This window comes from Hyperolius riggenbachi, chromosome 9 (genome assembly GCF_040937935.1).
Source record: "Hyperolius riggenbachi isolate aHypRig1 chromosome 9, aHypRig1.pri, whole genome shotgun sequence".
Classification (NCBI taxonomy): Eukaryota; Metazoa; Chordata; class Amphibia; order Anura; family Hyperoliidae; genus Hyperolius; species Hyperolius riggenbachi.
In genome coordinates this window covers 298225692-298247079 of record NC_090654.1, presented here as the reverse complement: position 1 = coordinate 298247079, position 21388 = coordinate 298225692, and the positions used below count along the sequence as shown (strand labels likewise).

The following is a 21388-nucleotide window of genomic DNA, read 5'->3' as shown; positions in this document are numbered from 1 at the left end:
CCGGAAGTGTGCAGTATCCCTATAGCCGGAAGTGTGCAGTATCCCTACAGCCGGAAGTGTGCAGTATCTCTATAGCCGGAAGTGTGCAGTATCCCTATAGCCGGAAGTTTACAGTATCCCTACAGCCGGAAGTGTGCAGTATCCCTATAGCCGGAAGTGTGCAGTATCCCTATAGCCGGAAGTTTACAGTATCCCTACAGCCGGAAGTGTGCAGTATCCCTATAGCCGGAAGTGTGCAGTGTCCCTATAGCCGGAAGTGTGCAGTGTCCCTATAGCCGGAAGTGTGCAGTATCCCTATAGCCGGAAGTGTGCAGGATACATATTTGAATTCATAAAACAGACAGCATGTGCAAGTATACAGCTTTACATGAAAGAAGCTTCCCCATAATGCACCTCTTTAGCACAGTGAGCACACAGATCATCCTGCATTTCAGGGACATAATGGAACGATTTGCATATTTATTGACTGAACTGGGCACTCAGTAATACCTCTCCCATGTATCTCCTGCTGCTGCTCCCCAATTTCTGCATCTTCCTAACTGCTGGCTGTGTGTAATAGCAATGATTATCAACATAAATGGCCTTCAATGCACCTGTCTCTGATCTGTTATCTACCTTTATGGTCTAATCACTACTATCTATAACCCTTTTCCTGTGTATATCTAATTCACTAATCAGACCTGATGTGCAGAAGACAGATATGTGAGTTATACACCTTCCCTTTAATTTACAGCTGCGGAGGATTTAAGGGCGTACCGTGAGGAGGTTTTCTGCTGCAAAACTTGTGAGTAGATTTTTTTACTTCCTATTAGTCTTTAGCTTTTTCTGCAGAATGATTGACTTCCTGCGGTGCAGATGGATTTGTAAGATGCTTCTCCATGTGAAAAGAGATGGACTGTTTGGTAGCAGGTGATTCATCTTGCTAGTGCCGGTGGCATTGTTAGGTGAGAGGCGGAGTTATTAAAGAGCCAAACTACAGACAGCTACAGGGGTCAGTAAGCAGAGACCAGTATTTGGCTACAATGTAGCAGAACTTCGGATAACGGTGGAGGTAGCCATGGGGGTGAGTAGGCGGGGCTCAGGGTACCATTGTGGTTTGGCTATTATGTAGCTGAAGCCATATTGGGTGAAGCACATTGCTAGTGTTGGGCGTAGGAAGATGGGAGGTTAGTGTCAGGCGTAGGTGGGGGGAGGGGGGGTAGTGTTAGGTGTAGGTAAGAGGTAAGTGTTAGGTGGGGGTTGGGCTTAGTGTTAGACGTATGTTGGGGGAGGGTTAGTGTTCGGTGTGGGGGGTAGTGTTAGGCGTACGAAGGAGGTAAGTGTTAGGTGTATGTGAGGGAGCGGGCTTAGTGTTAGGCATAGGTAGGGGAGGGATAGTGTTAGATGTGGGGGGTTAGTATTAGGTGTAGGAAGAAGGTAAGTGTAAGGTGTAGGTAGCGGTGTTAGATGTAGGAAGGTGTAGGTGGAGGGTGAGCTTATTTTTAGACATAGGTAGCAATGTTAGTGTTAGACGTAGGTAGCAGTGTTAGTGTTAGATGTAGGTAGCAGTGTTAGTGTTAAATGTAGGTAGCAGTGTAAGAGTTAGAAGTAGGTAGTAGTGTTAGTGTTAGACGTAGGTAGCAGTGTTAGTGTTAAATGTAGGTAGCAGTGTAAGAGTTAGAAGTAGGTAGCAGTGTAAGAGTTAGAAGTAGGTAGCAGTGTTAGACGTAGATAGCAGTGTTAGTGTTAGACGTAGGTAGCAGTGTTAGTGTTAGATGTAGGTAGCAGTGTTAGACGTAGGTAGCAGTGTTAGACGTAGATAGCAGTGTTAGTGTTAGACGTAGGTAGCAGTGTTAGTGTTAGACGTAGGTAGCAGTGTTAGTGTTAGACGTAGGTAGCAGTGTTAGTGTTAGACGTAGGTAGCAGTGTTAGTGTTAGACGTAGGTAGCGGTGTTAGACGTAGATAGCAGTGTTAGACGTAGGTAGCAGTGTTAGTGTTAGATGTAGGTAGCAGTGTTAGTGTTAGATGTAGGTAGCAGTGTTAGTGTTAGATGTAGGTAGCGGTGTTAGTGTTAGATGTAGGTAGCAGTGTTAGTGTTAGACGTAGGTAGCAGTGTTAGATGTAGGTAGCAGTGTTAGTGTTAGATGTAGGTAGCGGTGTTAGTGTTAGACGTAGGTAGCAGTGTTAGTGTTAGATGTAGGTAGCAGTGTTAGTGTTAGACGTAGGTAGCAGTGTTAGTGTTAGATGTAGGTAGCAGTGTTAGTGTTAGACGTAGGTAGCAGTGTTAGTGTTAGACGTAGGTAGCAGTGTTAGATGTAGGTAGCAGTGTTAGTGTTAGATGTAGGTAGCGGTGTAAGTGTAAGACGTAGGTAGCAGTGTTAGTGTTAGATGTAGGTAGCAGTGTTAGTGTTAGACGTAGATAGCAGTGTTAGTGTTAGATGTAGGTAGCAGTGTTAGTGTTAGACGTAGGTAGCAGTGTTCGTTTTAGACGTAGGTAGCGATGTTAGTGTTAGACGTAGGTAGCGGTGTTAGTGTTAGACGTAGGTAGCAGTGTTAGTGTTAGACGTAGGTAGCAGTGTTAGCGTTAGACGTAGGTAGCGGTGTTAGCGTTAGACGTAGGTAGCAGTGTTAGTGTTAGACGTAGGTAGCGGTGTTAGTGTTAGACGTAGGTAGCAGTGTTAGTGTTAGACGTAGGTAGCAGTGTAAGTGTTAGACGTAGGTAGCAGTGTTAGTGTTAGATGTAGGTAGCAGTGTTAGTGTTAGATGTAGGTAGCAGTGTAAGTAGTGTTAGACGTAGGTAGCAGTGTTAGTGTTAGAAGTAGGTAGCAGTGTTAGTGTTAGATGTAGGTAGCAGTGTTAGTGTTAGACGTAGGTAGCAGTGTTAGTGTTAGACGTAGGTAGCAGTGTTAGTGTTAGACGTAGGTAGCAGTGTTAGTGTTAGACGTAGGTAGCGGTGTTAGTGTTAGACGTAGGTAGCAGTGTTAGTGTTAGACGTAGGTAGCAGTGTAAGTGTTAGACGTAGGTAGCAGTGTTAGTGTTAGATGTAGGTAGCAGTGTTAGTGTTAGATGTAGGTAGCGGTGTTAGTGTTAGAAGTAGGTAGCAGTGTTAGTGTTAGACATAGGTAGCAGTGTTAGTGTTAGATGTAGGTAGCAGTGTTAGTATTAGACGTAGGTAGCGGTGTTAGTGTTAGACGTAGGTAGCAGTGTTAGTGTTAGACGTAGGTAGCAGTGTTAGTGTTAGACGTAAGTGGTAGTGTTAGTGTTAGCTGTAGGTAGCAGTGTTAGTGTTAGACGTAGGTAGCAGTGTTAGTGTTAGATGTAGGTAGCGGTGTTAGTGTTAGAAGTAGGTAGCAGTGTTAGTGTTAGACATAGGTAGCAGTGTTAGTGTTAGACGTAGGTAGCGGTGTTAGTGTTAGACGTAGGTAGCAGTGTTAGTGTTAGACGTAAGTGGTAGTGTTAGTGTTAGCTGTAGGTTGGGGGTGTTAGTGTGTGAGAGAAAGTCTAGGGAAGCTGACAGTTGGATAGCCTTAAAGAGAAACTCCGACCAAGAATTGAACTTTATCCCAATCAGTAGCTGATATCCCCTTTTACATGAGAAATCTATTCCTTTTCACAAACAGACCATCAGGGGGCGTTGTATGACTGATATTGTGGTGAAACCCCTCCCACAAGAAACTCTGAGGACCATGGAACTCCTGGCAGTTTCCTGTCTGAGAACCTTGTTGCATTGTGGGAAATAGCTGTTTACAGCTGTTTCCAACTGCCACAAAAGCAAGCAGCAGCTACTTCCAGTGACATCACCTGCCAGCAGTAAAAATGTCACCATGTGATAAATGTCAGAATGTAAATCAGGGATTTAAAAGATTTTACAATGGGCAAACACTTACAAAATCATTTATACATAATTATAAAAATGAAGCACTTTTTTTTATGACATTATTTTCACTGGAGTTCCTCTTTAAAGACTACTGATATTCTAGCTTTTGCAAATACTTTCAGACTGAATCGGGTGCCGTAATTGCGCCTATGTATGCCGCTGTGGCTCTGGGTTAGCGTGCGCGGTCCAGCGCGAGCGTCAGGCGTGGTATAGTGTCATTAGAAGCGGCGCATTGACCTCCAGCGATTGCCCTTCTCGCGGGGTGTAAGCAGATAGCGAGTGGCCAGCGCTATGCGTTTTATTGACTGCGATGGAGAGGCTGCGGAATCTTCCCCTCTAATTGAACTGGGAAAGGTAAACCAGTTTCAGGGCTCTGCACAATGTAATTGCAATAATTTAATTTAGCTATTTAACCTGTAATTCAGTGGTATTTATTAAAGTGCATGGGAGAAAATGAGGCCATTAGGAGCCAGAGATGAATACATTGAAATGAAAATGAACACTTCGTGCTGCTAGTTGACCTTCGTTTTGTCGCGGTTTTTATTAGGCTGGTCATGGTAATTACTGGGACGTGAATCATACGGAAAGTGCATAATTCCGTAATGAATGATTTTTATTATTTCGCTCCGGTTTTCCAAAGACCCAGCCGAGAGCAGCAGCCGGGCGAGTGTTTATCAGAGGTTCAGACATGATTAGTGGGTAAAGCGCCATTATGGATGGATGGATAGACCGATGGATGGATAGATAGATAGATAGATAGATAGATAGATAGATAGATAACAGCAATAGATAGATAGATAGATAGAGAGATAGATAGATAGATAGATAGATAGATAGATAGATAGATAGATAGATAGATAGATAGATAACAGCAATAGATAGATAGATAGATAGATAGATAGATAGATAGATAGATAGATAGATAGATAGATAGATAGATAGATAGATAGATAACAGCAATAGATAGATAGATAGATAGATAGATAGATAGATAGATAGATAGATAGATAGATAGATAGATAGATAGATAGATAGATAGATAGATAGATAGATAGATAGATAGATAGATCATTTTGGTCCATGATATATCATTGGTGGACACCATGGCTAGTTGAGAGATAACTGGGAAACTGTAGGTATATAGATAGATATAGTAGCCTGGTCAGTAGAAAGATAGAAAATAGGTATTATACCCCCTCCCCGTCCTGACTGCCCCTCTGCCCTCTCTGCAGCCCAGAGACCCCATTTATACCGCCTCCCCTGCCCTTACTGCCCTGCTACCCTCTCTGAGGCTCGGAGCCCCCATTTATACCCCCCCCCGTCCTGACTGCCCTTACTACCCTCTCTGAGGCCCAGAGCCTTATTTATACCCCCCCCCCCGTCCTGACTGCCCCTCTGCCCTCTCTGCAGCCCAGAGACCCCATTTATACCGCCTCCCCTGCCCTTACTGCCCTGCTACCCTCTCTGAGGCTCGGAGCCCCCATTTATAACCCCCCCCCCCGTCCTGACCACCCTGCTGCTCTATCTGAGGCTCGGAGCCCCCATTTATACCGCCTCCCCTACCCTTATTACTCCGCTACCCTCTCTGAGGCTCGGAGCTGTGGGATTCGGTCATGGATGAATGGATACTGGGACACCGGCCAGAACGCTGCTTACAGCTCCTTCATCATTTATTACCTTCTAGTTTCATTGTTTTCCTGGGGTAGATGTTTTTTCTGTGATATTTATCTGCATGGAGTAAGTCTTCCTTGCTGTGCCCACAGGAGGGCCACACACCTTGCGGAGCGAGTGGCCAGGAGGGTGCGCTACTCGAGGGGATAAAGCTCACATCCTTATTCAAGAGACGCTCTAGTCAAAAAAACAAAACAAATGAAACCCTTGTTGGCACCGTTATCAGGGGAGCGATGTCAGTCTGTAGTCGTTCATCACAACTGTAAAACCTGATCCTACCTGTCTCATCTCTGCATAATACTAACCTCACCCCTTGCCCTATACTCACCTAATCCTACCTGTCTCATCTCTGCGTAATACTAACCCCACCCCTTTCCCTATACTCACCTAATCCTACCTGTCTCATCTCTGCATAATACTAACCCCACCCCTTTCCCTATACTCACCTAATCCTACCTGTCTCATCTCTGCATAATACTAACCCCACCCCTTTCCCTATACTCACCCAATCCTACCTGTCTCATCTCTGCATAATACTAACCCCACCCCTTTCCCTATACTCACCCAATCCTACCTGTCTAATCTCTGCATAATACTAACCCCACCCCTTGCCCTATACTCACCTAATCCTACCTGTCTCATCTCTGCATAATGCTAACCTTACCCCTTGCCCTATACTCACCTAATCCTACCTGTCTCATCTCTGCGTAATGCTAACCCCACCCCTTTCCCTATACTCACCTAATACTACCTGTCTCATCTCTGCGTAATGCTAACCCCACCCCTTGCCCTATACTCACCTAATCCTACCTGTCTCATCTCCGCGTAATGCTAACCCCACCCCTTGCCCTATACTCACCTAATCCTACCTGTCTCATCTCTGCATAATACTAACCTCACCCCTTGCCCTATACTCACCTAATCCTACCTGCCTCATCTCTGCATAATACTAACCTCACCCCATGTCCTATACTCACCCAATCCTACCTCTCTCATCTCTGCATAATACTAACCTTACCCCTTGCCCTATACTCACCTAATCCTACCTGTCTCATCTCTGCATAATACTAACCTCACCCCTTGCCCTATACTCACCTAATCCTACCTGCCTCATCTCTGCATAATACTAACCTCACCCCTTGCCCTATACTCACCTAATCCTACCTGCCTCATCTCTGCATAATACTAACCTCACCCCTTGCCCTATACTCACCTAATCCTACCTGTCTCATCTCTGCATAATACTAACCTTACCCCTTGCCCTATACTCACCTAATCCTACCTGTCTCATCTCTGCATAATACTAACCCCACCCCTTGTCCTATACTCACCTAATCCTACCTGTCTCATCTCTGCGTAATACTAACCCCACCCCTTTCCCTATACTCACCTAATCCTACCTGTCTCATCTTTGCATAATACTAACCCCACCCCTTTCCCTATACTCACCTAATCCTACCTGTCTCATCTCTGCATAATACTAACCCCACCCCTTTCCCTATACTCACCCAATCCTACCTGTCTCATCTCTGCATAATACTAACCCCACCCCTTTCCCTATACTCACCCAATCCTACCTGTCTCATCTCTGCATAATACTAACCCCACCCCTTGCCCTATACTCACCTAATCCTACCTGTCTCATCTCTGCATAATGCTAACCTTACCCCTTGCCCTATACTCACCTAATCCTACCTGTCTCATCTCTGCGTAATGCTAACCCCACCCCTTTCCCTATACTCACCTAATACTACCTGTCTCATCTCTGCGGAATGCTAACCCCACCCCTTGCCCTATACTCACCTAATCCTACCTGTCTCATCTCCGCGTAATGCTAACCCCACCCCTTGCCCTATACTCACCTAATCCTACCTGTCTCATCTCTGCATAATACTAACCTCACCCCTTGCCCTATACTCACCTAATCCTACCTTCCTCATCTCTGCATAATACTAACCTCACCCCATGTCCTATACTCACCCAATCCTACCTCTCTCATCTCTGCATAATACTAACCTTACCCCTTGCCCTATACTCACCTAATCCTACCTGTCTCATCTCTGCATAATACTAACCTCACCCCTTGTCCTATACTCACCTAATCCTACCTGCCTCATCTCTGCATAATACTAACCTTACCCCTTGTCCTATACTCACCTAATCCTACCTGCCTCATCTCTGCATAATACTAACCTTACCCCTTGCCCTATACTCACCTAATCCTACCTCTCTCATCTCTGCGTAATGCTAACCCCACCCCTCGCCCTATACTCACCTAATCCTACCTGCCTCATCTCTGCATAATACTAACCTTACCCCTTGCCCTATACTCACCTAATCCTACCTGCCTCATCTCTGCATAATACTAACCTCACCCCTTGCCCTATACTCACCTAATCCTACCTGTCTCATCTCTGCATAATATTAACCTTACCCCTTGCCCTATACTCACCTAATCCTACCTGTCTCATCTCTGCATAATACTAACCTCACCCCTTGCCCTATACTCACCTAATCCTACCTGTCTCATCTCTGCATAATACTAACCTTACCCCTTGCCCTATACTCACCTAATCCTACCTGTCTCATCTCTGCATAATACTAACCTCACCCCTTTCCCTATACTCACCTAATCCTACCTGCCTCATCTCTGCATAATACTAACCTTACCCCTTGCCCTATACTCACCTAATCCTACCTGTCTCATCTCTGCATAATACTAACCTTACCTCTTGCCCTATACTCACCTAATCCTACCTGTCTCATCTCTGCATAATTCTAACCTTACCCCTTGCCCTATACTCACCTAATCCTACCTGTCTCATCTCTGCATAATACTAACCTTACCCCTTGCCCTATACTCACCTAATCCTACCTGTCTCATCTCTGCATAATGCTAACCTTACCCCTTGCCCTATACTCACCTAATCCTACCTGTCTCATCTCTGCATAATACTAACCCCACCCCTTGTCCTATACTCACCTAATCCTACCTGTCTCATCTCTGCATAATACTAACCTCACCCCTTGCCCTATACTCACCTAATCCTACCTGTCTCATCTCTGCATAATACTAACCTCACCCCTTGCCCTATACTCACCTAATCCTACCTGTCTCATCTCTGCATAATACTAACCTTACCCCTTGCCCTATACTCACCTAATCCTACCTGTCTCATCTCTGCGTAATGCTAACCTCACCCCTTGTCCTATACTCACCTAATCCTACCTGTCTCACCTCTGCGTAATACTAACCTCACCCCTTTCCCTATACTCGCCTAATCCTACCTGTCTCATCTCTGCATAATACTAACCTTACCCCTTGCCCTATACCCACCTAATCCTACCTGCCTCATCTCTGCATAATACTAACCTCACCCCTTGCCCTATACTCACCTAATCCTACCTGCCTCATCTCTGCATAATACTAACCTCACCCCTTGTCCTATACTCACCTAATCCTACCTGTCTCATCTCTGCGTAATGCTAACCCCACCCCTTTCCCTATACTCACCTAATCCTACCTTCCTCATCTCTGCATAATACTAACCTCACCCCTTGTCCTATACTCACCCAATCCTACCTGTCTCATCTCTGCGTAATGCTAACCTCACCCCTTGTCCTATACTCACCTAATCCTACCTGTCTCATCTGTGCATAATGCTAATCCCACCCCTTGTCCTATACTCACCTAATCCTACCTGCCTCATCTCTGCATAATACTAACCTTACCCCTTGCCCTATACTCACCTAATCCTACCTGTCTCATCTCTGCATAATACTAACCTTACCCCTTGCCCTATACTCACCTAATCCTACCTGTCTCATCTCTGCATAATACTAACCTTACCTCTTGCCCTATACTCACCTAATCCTACCTGTCTCATCTCTGCATAATACTAACCTTACCCCTTGCCCTATACTCACCTAATCCTACCTGTCTCATCTCTGCATAATACTAACCTTACCCCTTGCCCTATACTCACCTAATCCTACCTGTCTCATCTCTGCATAATGCTAACCTTACCCCTTGCCCTATACTCACCTAATCCTACCTGTCTCATCTCTGCATAATACTAACCTCACCCCTTGTCCTATATTCACCTAATCCTACCTGCCTCATCTCTGCATAATACTAACCTTACCCCTTGTCCTATACTCACCTAATCCTACCTGCCTCATCTCTGCATAATACTAACCTTACCCCTTGCCCTATACTCACCTAATCCTACCTGTCTCATCTCTGCATAATACTAACCTTACCCCTTGCCCTATACTCACCTAATCCTACCTGTCTCATCTCTGCATAATACTAACCTTACCTCTTGCCCTATACTCACCTAATCCTACCTGTCTCATCTCTGCATAATTCTAACCTTACCCCTTGCCCTATACTCACCTAATCCTACCTGTCTCATCTCTGCATAATACTAACCTTACCCCTTGCCCTATACTCACCTAATCCTACCTGTCTCATCTCTGCATAATGCTAACCTTTCCCCTTGCCCTATACTCACCTAATCCTACCTGTCTCATCTCTGCATAATACTAACCCCACCCCTTGTCCTATACTCACCTAATCCTACCTGTCTCATCTCTGCATAATACTAACCTCACCCCTTGCCCTATACTCACCTAATCCTACCTGTCTCATCTCTGCATAATACTAACCTCACCCCTTGCCCTATACTCACCTAATCCTACCTGTCTCATCTCTGCATAATACTAACCTTACCCCTTGCCCTATACTCACCTAATCCTACCTGTCTCATCTCTGCGTAATGCTAACCTCACCCCTTGTCCTATACTCACCTAATCCTACCTGTCTCACCTCTGCGTAATACTAACCTCACCCCTTTCCCTATACTCGCCTAATCCTACCTGTCTCATCTCTGCATAATACTAACCTTACCCCTTGCCCTATACCCACCTAATCCTACCTGCCTCATCTCTGCATAATACTAACCTCACCCCTTGCCCTATACTCACCTAATCCTACCTGCCTCATCTCTGCATAATACTAACCTCACCCCTTGTCCTATACTCACCTAATCCTACCTGTCTCATCTCTGCGTAATGCTAACCCCACCCCTTTCCCTATACTCACCTAATCCTACCTTCCTCATCTCTGCATAATACTAACCTCACCCCTTGTCCTATACTCACCCAATCCTACCTGTCTCATCTCTGCGTAATGCTAACCTCACCCCTTGTCCTATACTCACCTAATCCTACCTGTCTCATCTGTGCATAATGCTAATCCCACCCCTTGTCCTATACTCACCTAATCCTACCTGCCTCATCTCTGCATAATACTAACCTTACCCCTTGCCCTATACTCACCTAATCCTACCTGTCTCATCTCTGCATAATACTAACCTTACCCCTTGCCCTATACTCACCTAATCCTACCTGTCTCATCTCTGCATAATACTAACCTTACCTCTTGCCCTATACTCACCTAATCCTACCTGTCTCATCTCTGCATAATACTAACCTTACCCCTTGCCCTATACTCACCTAATCCTACCTGTCTCATCTCTGCATAATACTAACCTTACCCCTTGCCCTATACTCACCTAATCCTACCTGTCTCATCTCTGCATAATGCTAACCTTACCCCTTGCCCTATACTCACCTAATCCTACCTGTCTCATCTCTGCATAATACTAACCCCACCCCTTGTCCTATACTCACCTAATCCTACCTGTCTCATCTCTGCATAATACTAACCTCACCCCTTGCCCTATACTCACCTAATCCTACCTGTCTCATCTCTGCATAATACTAACCTCACCCCTTGCCCTATACTCACCTAATCCTACCTGTCTCATCTCTGCATAATACTAACCTTACCCCTTGCCCTATACTCACCTAATCCTACCTGTCTCATCTCTGCGTAATGCTAACCTCACCCCTTGTCCTATACTCACCTAATCCTACCTGTCTCACCTCTGCGTAATACTAACCTCACCCCTTTCCCTATACTCGCCTAATCCTACCTGTCTCATCTCTGCATAATACTAACCTTACCCCTTGCCCTATACCCACCTAATCCTACCTGCCTCATCTCTGCATAATACTAACCTCACCCCTTGCCCTATACTCACCTAATCCTACCTGCCTCATCTCTGCATAATACTAACCTCACCCCTTGTCCTATACTCACCTAATCCTACCTGTCTCATCTCTGCGTAATGCTAACCCCACCCCTTTCCCTATACTCACCTAATCCTACCTTCCTCATCTCTGCATAATACTAACCTCACCCCTTGTCCTATACTCACCCAATCCTACCTGTCTCATCTCTGCGTAATGCTAACCTCACCCCTTGTCCTATACTCACCTAATCCTACCTGTCTCATCTGTGCATAATGCTAATCCCACCCCTTGCCCTATACCCACCTAATCCTACCTGTCTCATCTCTGCGTAATACTAACCTCACCCCTTGTCCTATACTCACCTAATCCTACTTGTCTCATCTCTGCGTAATGCTAACCCCACCCCTTTCCCTATACTCACCTAATCCTACCTCTCTCATCTCTGCATAATACTAACCTCACCCCTTGCCCTATACTCACCTAATCCTACCTGTCTCACCTCTGCATAATACTAACCTCACCCCATGCCCTATACTCACCTAATCCTACTTGCCTCATCTCTGCATAATACTAACCTCACCCCTTGTCCTATACTCACCTAATCCTACCTGCCAAATCTCTGCATAATACTAACCCCACCCCTTTCCCTATACTAACCTAATCCTACCTCTCTCATCTCTGCATAATACTAACCTCACCCCTTGTCCTATACTCACCTAATCCTACCTGTCTCATCTCTGCATAATACTAACCTCACCCCTTGTCCTATACTCACCTAATCCTACCTGTCTCATCTCTGCATAATGCTAACCTTACCCCTTGCCCTATACTCACCTAATCCTACCTGCCTCATCTCTGCATAATACTAACCTCACCCCTTGCCCTATACTCACCTAATCCTACCTGCCTCATCTCTGCATAATACTAACCTTACCCCTTGCCCTATACTCACCTAATCCTACCTGTCTCATCTCTGCTTAATGCTAACCCCACCCCTTGCCCTATACTCACCTAATCCTACCTGTCTCATCTCTGCGTAATGCTAACCCCACCCCTTTCCCTATACTCACCTAATCCTACCTGCCTCATCTCTGCATAATACTAACCCTACCCCATGTCCTATACTAACCTAATCCTACCTGTCTCATCTCTGCAGAATACTAACCCTACCCCATGTCCTATACTCACCTAATCCTACCTGTCTCATCTCTCCTCATTGCAACATTATCCTCACTCATTACCATATACTGACCATTACCACCAAATGTACTCCACTCCTCTGGTGAACACCATCATCACCCTGTTCCTTATACATGCCCAAACCAACTGCTCTCACCTCTGCGTAATAGTATCTTCACCCCCTCTTCTGTACATAAGAAAAACCCTCTTCTCTCTGCTCAACACTATCCAGAGCCCCAGACCTATATGTACTAAAACCGACTCCTCTCAAGCCTGCAATTGTACCCACTGTTATGTCCTGAAACAGAAGTGTGTAATAAAGGCACAGATCCTGTTTCTTAGGCTGAAAAACCTTCATTGTTATCCAGCCATATACTGTATGAAGAAACTCACCAAGTCAGACAAGCCTGTGTATACTGAATCCCATGTGACCACTTCTCAGCCCCTCCCTTTTCATGACCATGCTGTCTTCTCTCCTCAGCAGACAGGGAGGGGTGAGAGGTGATCACAGGGCGGTCAGCAAGTTAACTGCCAGATCTGAATGCTTATTGGTTCATTCCGTGTGCTTGGTTAACTCAGAAGAAGACAAGGGGCTTGATTCACAAAAGAGTGCTAACTGTTAGCATGGCAGTTTTTACGCGAATTTTCGCTTTTACGCGCGATCGCTAAGTTTCACACGCAATTAAACGTTTTTGCATGCAATCGTGAATTTTTGCGCGAAAAAGTTGTCTTTTTCGTGTTCGCGTGCAAATGCGAAAATTCACGCGAAAACGGACATGCTAACAGTTAGCACTCTTTTGTGAATCAAGCCCAAGATATTCAGTATAAGAAACAGCGTCTGTTATTAAACACTTCAGGATATAACCGTAGAGTCCTGTGCGTGGATCCGCTACAGGGTCCCTTTGAGAATCGGAGCTCCATAAAGATGGCGGCTCTTCAGCCACGCTACTTCTCCACCCCGCCCTTCCTGTCAGACAGGTGAACAGCAATAGCGCAGTTACGGTAAATGCCCCACTTTATGGCTCTGACCTTCCCTCATCACATTCGTGAAAGACATCCTGAAATCAATGCTCTGCTAGGAAGCACATCAAACCTCTCTCAGGACCAGACAAAAAAAAGGTTCAGGGAAAAGTGAATTGTTTTTGTTTCACATCTTCCAAACTGAAAGTCCTAAAATCTTAAGCAGAGGTCCGTGACCTCCGATCTCCCCAGTGTTGTCAGCCATGTTGTTGACTCCTTGGGTTGAATATCTGCTCCCTGTTGAGGGTACCTCTCTTGTCTCTCGGTTATTGGAAGATTGAGGGCTGCTGTCGGGGCATTGCTCATGCATTTGGTGACCAGCAGGAGGCAATGGGTCAAGAATACCTCCAGTGTATGGTGTATCATGCTGGGGGGGTCTGAGGGTTCATCGCTTTCCGGATTCGCCGTAATTCATTCATTCAGGTAAATGCTCTGCCCGCTCATAAATGTGGGCGTGGTAGTTTTCTATCAAACTTCGCCACCCCCACCTGTGTTGCCGCAGCCCTCCCCTAGCTCTGCAGCTGCGGCCTAATTGGTGCTTGTCGAGCTTGGGGCAGGCCGCCGAAACGCAGGAGGAGGTTTTCGAAGACCTTTGTTGGGCAGAAACATGGCCATGAGTGCGTTCCCAGGAAGGGGGTGGAGCATCGTCTGTGACCCGGTTACGGCTGATCAGCTAAGTGTTTAACCCCCGATCCTGCAGCATTATCACAGTCCCTGCCTTTATCAGAATAAGATGAATCAGAATCGATTTGTTTGGCTGAATAAATTTGCACTTACAAGGAATTTGACTTGGCCATTGCTTAACAGACACAAACAAAACAATACGAGGACAGACAGAATATATATTACAAGTCAAGGACAGTGTGTAAGTTTTAGTGGCAGTGAACAGGGTGAGAAGCGTTTTCTGTGCTGAATGCTTTCACGTTCGAGGAGATCTAGCGTGGCTCCGCACAGGAATGAGCTCCGAATTGATTTCAAGTTGCTACCTACTCCAAATCACTCGAATTCTAAACGTTAATTAGATGACCTGAGGGGGCGAGTGAGGGAGCGATAACTTGCCCGTTCTGCCATCAGCTTTTAGGCTCTTCAATTGCGTCCCACGTCATGTTCCAAGTCGCTTCATGTCACTACCACACCTCCTCCTTAAACCCGGAAGGAGGTAGCGCGGTAGTGACGCGAACATGACTTGGAACACGACATTGGACGCAATTAAGCACCTTAAAGCTGATGGCTGGGCGGAATAGCGGCAAGGAAATGCGAGGCACACATGAACCGGCGGCTGGGCGGAGGGCGGAATAGCGGCACGGAAATGCTAGGCACACATGAACTGGCGGCTGGGCGGAATAGCGGCATGGAAATGCTAGGCACATGAACCGGCGGCTGGGCGGAATAGCGGCACGGAAATGCTAGGCACACATGAACCGGCGGCTGGGTGGAATAGCGGCAAGGAAATGCGAGGCACACATGAACCGGCGGCTGGGCGAAATAGCGGCACGGAAATGCTAGGCACACATGAACCGGCGGCTGGGTGGAATAGCGGCACGGAAATGCGAGGAACACATGAACCGGCGGCTGGGCGGAATAGCGGCATGGAAATGCTAGGCACATGAACCGGCGGCTGGGCGGAATAGCGGCACGGAAATGCTAGGCACACATGAACCGGCGGCTGGGTGGAATAGCGGCAAGGAAATGCGAGGAACACATGAACCGGCGGCTGGGCGGAATAGCGGCACGGAAATGCGAGGCACACATGAACCGGCGGCTGGGCGGAATAGCGGCACGGAAATGCGAGGCACACATGAACCGGCGGCTGGGTGGAATAGCGGCAAGGAAATGCTAGGCACACATGAACCGGCGGCTGGGCGGAATAGCGGCAAGGAAATGCGAGGCACACATGAACCGGCGGCTGGGCGAAATAGCGGCACGGAAATGCTAGGCACACATGAACCGGCGGCTGGGTGGAATAGCGGCACGGAAATGCTAGGCACACATGAACCGGCGGCTGGGCGCAATAGCGGCACGGAAATGCGAGGCACACATGAACCGGCGGCTGGGCGGAATAGCGGCAAGGAAATGCTAGGCACACATGAACCGGCGGCTGGGTGGAATAGCGGCACGGAAATGCGAGGAACACATGAACCGGCGGCTGGGCGGAATAGCGGCATGGAAATGCGAGGCACACATGAACTGGCGGCTGGGTGGAATAACGGCACGGAAATGCGAGGCACACATGAACCGGCGGCTGGGTGGAATAGCGGCACGGAAATGCGAGATACACATGAACCGGCGGCTGGGTGGAATAGCGGCAAGGAAATGCGAGGAACACATGAACCGGCGGCTGGGTGGAATAGCGGCACGGAAATGCGAGGCACACATGAACCGGCGGCTGGGTGGAATAGCGGCACGGAAATGCGAGGCACACATGAACCGGCGTCTGGGCGGAATGGCGGCAAGGAAATGCTAGGCACATGAACCGGCGTCTGGGCGGAATGGCGGCAAGGAAATGCGAGGCACACATGAACTGGCGGCTGGGCGGAATAGCGGCACGGAAATGCGAGGCACACATGAACCGGCGGCTGGGCGGAATAGCGGCAAGGAAATGCGAGGCACACATGAACCGGCGGCTGGGTGGAATAGCAGCAAGGAAATGCGAGGAACACATGAACCGGCGGCTGGGTGGAATAGCGGCACGGAAATGCGAGGCACACATGAACCGGCGTCTGGGTGGAATAGCGGCAAGGAAATGCGAGGCACACATGAACCGGCGGCTGGGTGGAATAGCGGCACGGAAATGCTAGGCACACATGAACCGGCGGCTGGGCGGAATAGCGGCAAGGAAATGCGAGGCACACATGAACCGGCGTCTGGGTGGAATAGCGGCACGGAAATGCGAGGCACACATGAACCGGCGGCTGGGCGGAATAGCGGCACGGAAATGCGAGGCACACATGAACTGGCGGCTGGGCGGAATAGCGGCACGGAAATGCTAGGCACACATGAACCGGCGGCTGGGTGGAATAGCGGCACGGAAATGCTAGGCACACATGAACCGGCGGCTGGGTGGAATAGCGGCACGGAAATGCGAGGCACACATGAACTGGCGGCTGGGCGGAATAGCGGCACGGAAATGCTAGGCACACATGAACCGGCGGCTGGGTGGAATAGCGGCATGGAAATACGAGGCACACATGAACCGGCGGCTGGGTGGAATAGCGGCACGGAAATGCGAGATACACATGAACCGGCGGCTGGGCGGAATAGCGGCACGGAAATGCGAGGCACACATGAACCGGCGGCTGGGTGGAATAGCGGCACGGAAATGCGAGGCACACATGAACCGGCGGCTGGGTGGAATAGCGGCACGGAAATGCGAGGCACACATGAACCGGCGGCTGGGTGGAATAGCGGCATGGAAATACGAGGCACACATGAACCGGCGGCTGGGTGGAATAGCGGCACGGAAATGCGAGATACACATGAACCGGCGGCTGGGCGGAATAGCGGCACGGAAATGCTAGGCACACATGAACCGGCGGCTGGGTGGAATAGCGGCACGGAAATGCGAGGCACATGAACCGGCGGCTGGGCGGAATAGCGGCACGGAAATGCTAGGCACACATGAACCGGCGGCTGGGTGGAATAGCGGCACGGAAATACGAGGCACACATGAACCGGCGGCTGGGCGGAATAGCGGCACGGAAATGCTAGGCACACATGAACCGGCGGCTGGGCGGAATAGCGGCACGGAAATGCTAGGCACACATGAACCGGCAGCTGGGCGGAATAGCGGCACGGAAATGCGAGGCACACATGAACCGGCGGCTGGGCGGAATAGCGGCAAGGAAATGCGAGGCACACATGAACCGGCGGCTGGGTGGAATAGCGGCACGGAAATGCGAGGCACACATGAACTGGCTTCTGGGTGGAATAGCGGCACGGAAATGCGAGGCACACATGAACTGGCTTCTGGGTGGAATAGCGGCACGGAAATGCGAGGCACACATGAACCGGGGGCTGGGTGGAATAGCGGCACGGAAATACGAGGCACACATGAACCGGCGGCTGGGCGGAATAGCGGCAAGGAAATGCTAGGCACACATGAACCGGCGGCTGGGCGGAATAGCGGCACGGAAATGCGAGGCACACATGAACTGGCGTCTGGGTGGAATAGCGGCACGGAAATGCGAGGCACACATGAACCGGCGGCTGGGCGGAATAGCGGCACGGAAATGCGAGGCACACATGAACCGGCGGCTGGGCGGAATAGCGGCACGGAAATGCGAGGCACACATGAACCGGCGGCTGGGTGGAATAGCGGCACGGAAATGCTAGGCACACATGAACCGGCGGCTGGGCGGAATAGCGGCACGGAAATGCGAGGCACACATGAACCGGCGGCTGGGCGGAATAGCGGCACGGAAATGCTAGGCACACATGAACCGGCGGCTGGGCGGAATAGCGGCACGGAAATGCGAGGCACACATGAACCGGCGGCTGGGCGGAATAGCGGCACGGAAATGCGAGGCACACATGAACTGGCGGCTGGGTGGAATAGCGGCACGGAAATGCGAGGCACACATGAACCGGCGGCTGGGTGGAATAGCGGCACGGAAATGCTAGGCACACATGAACCGGCGGCTGGGTGGAATAACGGCACGGAAATGCGAGGCACACATGAACTGGCGTCTGGGTGGAATAGCGGCACGGAAATGCGAGGCACACATGAACTGGCGTCTGGGTGGAATAGCGGCACGGAAATGCGAGATACACATGAACCGGCGGCTGGGCGGAATAGCGGCACGGAAATGCGAGGCACACATGAACCGGCGGCTGGGCGGAATAGCGGCACGGAAATGCGAGGCACACATGAACCGGCGGCTGGGTGGAATAGCGGCACGGAAATGCGAGGCACACATGAACTGGCGGCTGGGTGGAATAGCGGCACGGAAATGCGAGGCACACATGAACCGGCGGCTGGGTGGAATAGCAGCACGGAAATGCTAGGCACACATGAACCGGCGGCTGGGTGGAATAACGGCACGGAAATGCGAGGCACACATGAACTGGCGTCTGGGTGGAATAGCGGCACGGAAATGCGAGGCACACATGAACTGGCGTCTGGGTGGAATAGCGGCACGGAAATGCGAGATACACATGAACCGGCGGCTGGGCGGAATAGCGGCACGGAAATGCGAGGCACACATGAACCGGCGGCTGGGTGGAATAGCGGCAAGGAAATGCTAGGCACACATGAACCGGCGTCTGGGTGGAATAGCGGCACGGAAATGCTAGGCACACATGAACCGGCGGCTGGGTGGAATAGCGGCAAGGAAATGCGAGGCACACATGAACTGGCGTCTGGGTGGAATAGCGGCACGGAAATGCGAGGCACACATGAACCGGCGGCTGGGTGGAATAGCGGCACGGAAATGCGAGGCACACATGAACCGGCGGCTGGGTGGAATAGCGGCACGGAAATGCGAGGCACACATGAACCGGCGGCTGGGTGGAATAACGGCACGGAAATGCGAGGCACACATGAACTGGCGTCTGGGTGGAATAGCGGCACGGAAATGCGAGGCACACATGAACTGGCGTCTGGGTGGAATAGCGGCACGGAAATGCGAGATACACATGAACCGGCGGCTGGGTGGAATAGCGGCACGGAAATGCGAGATACACATGAACCGGCGGCTGGGCGGAATAGCGGCATGGAAATGCGAGGCACACATGAACCGGCGGCTGGGTGGAATAGCGGCACGGAAATGCGAGGCACACATGAACTGGCGTCTGGGTGGAATAGCGGCACGGAAATGCGAGATACACATGAACCGGCGGCTGGGTGGAATAGCGGCACGGAAATGCTAGGCACACATGAACCGGCGGCTGGGCGGAATAGCGGCACGGAAATGCGAGGCACATGAACCGGCGGCTGGGCGGAATAGCGGCACGGAAATGCTAGGCACACATGAACCGGCGGCTGGGTGGAATAGCGGCACGGAAATACGAGGCACACATGAACCGGCGGCTGGGCGGAATAGCGGCACGGAAATGCTAGGCACACATGAACCGGCGGCTGGGTGGAATAGCGGCACGGAAATGCGAGGCACATGAACCGGCGGCTGGGCGGAATAGCGGCACGGAAATGCTAGGCACACATGAACCGGCGGCTGGGTGGAATAGCGGCACGGAAATACGAGGCACACATGAACCGGCGGCTGGGCGGAATAGCGGCACGGAAATGCTAGGCACACATGAACCGGCGGCTGGGCGGAATAGCGGCACGGAAATGCTAGGCACACATGAACCGGCGGCTGGGCGGAATAGCGGCACGGAAATGCGAGGCACACATGAACCGGCGGCTGGGCGGAATAGCGGCAAGGAAATGCGAGGCACACATGAACCGGCGGCTGGGTGGAATAGCGGCAAGGAAATGCGAGGCACACATGAACTGGCGTCTGGGTGGAATAGCGGCACGGAAATGCGAGGCACACATGAACCGGGGGCTGGGTGGAATAGCGGCACGGAAATACGAGGCACACATGAACCGGCGGCTGGGCGGAATAGCGGCAAGGAAATGCTAGGCACACATGAACCGGCGGCTGGGCGGAATAGCGGCACGGAAATGCGAGGCACACATGAATCGGCGTCTGGGTGGAATAGCGGCACGGAAATGCGAGGCACACATGAACCGGCGGCTGGGCGGAATAGCGGCACGGAAATGCGAGGCACACATGAACCGGCGGCTGGGCGGAATAGCGGCACGGAAATGCGAGGCACACATGAACCGGCGGCTGGGTGGAATAGCGGCACGGAAATGCTAGGCACACATGAACCGGCGGCTGGGCGGAATAGCGGCACGGAAATGCGAGGCACACATGAACCGGCGGCTGGGTGGAATAGCGGCACGGAAATGCTAGGCACACATGAACCGGCGGCTGGGCGGAATAGCGGCACGGAAATGCGAGGCACACATGAACCGGCGGCTGGGCGGAATAGCGGCACGGAAATGCTAGGCACACATGAACCGGCGGCTGGGCGGAATAGCGGCACGGAAATGCGAGGCACACATGAACCGGCGGCTGGGCGGAATAGCGGCACGGAAATGCGAGGCACACATGAACTGGCGGCTGGGTGGAATAGCGGCACGGAAATGCGAGGCACACATGAACCGGCGGCTGGGTGGAATAGCGGCACGGAAATGCTAGGCACACATGAACCGGCGGCTGGGTGGAATAACGGCACGGAAATGCGAGGCACACATGAACTGGCGTCTGGGTGGAATAGCGGCACGGAAATGCGAGGCACACATGAACTGGCGTCTGGGTGGAATAGCGGCACGGAAATGCTAGGCACACATGAACCGGCGGCTGGGCGGAATAGCGGCACGGAAATGCTAGGCACACATGAACCGGCGGCTGGGTGGAATAGCGGCACGGAAATGCGAGGCACACATGAACTGGCGTCTGGGTGGAATAGCGGCACGGAAATGCGAGGCACACATGAACCGGCGGCTGGGCGGAATAGCGGCACGGAAATGCGAGGCACACATGAACCGG

The 21388-nt window shown here is 50.3% G+C and overlaps 1 protein-coding gene across 3 annotated transcripts in view; it reads left to right on the top strand.

Moving 5' to 3' along the window:
- Positions 1 to 21388, top strand: part of BCL11B (BCL11 transcription factor B) — a 206300-nt gene that overhangs the window by 137890 nt on the left and 47022 nt on the right. For all 3 annotated transcript variants that reach the window (XM_068254791.1, XM_068254792.1, XM_068254790.1), the window contains exon 3: positions 734 to 784. In XM_068254791.1, coding sequence (XP_068110892.1) covers positions 734 to 784 — 51 coding nt within the window. The remainder of the gene's footprint in view (positions 1 to 733; positions 785 to 21388) is intronic.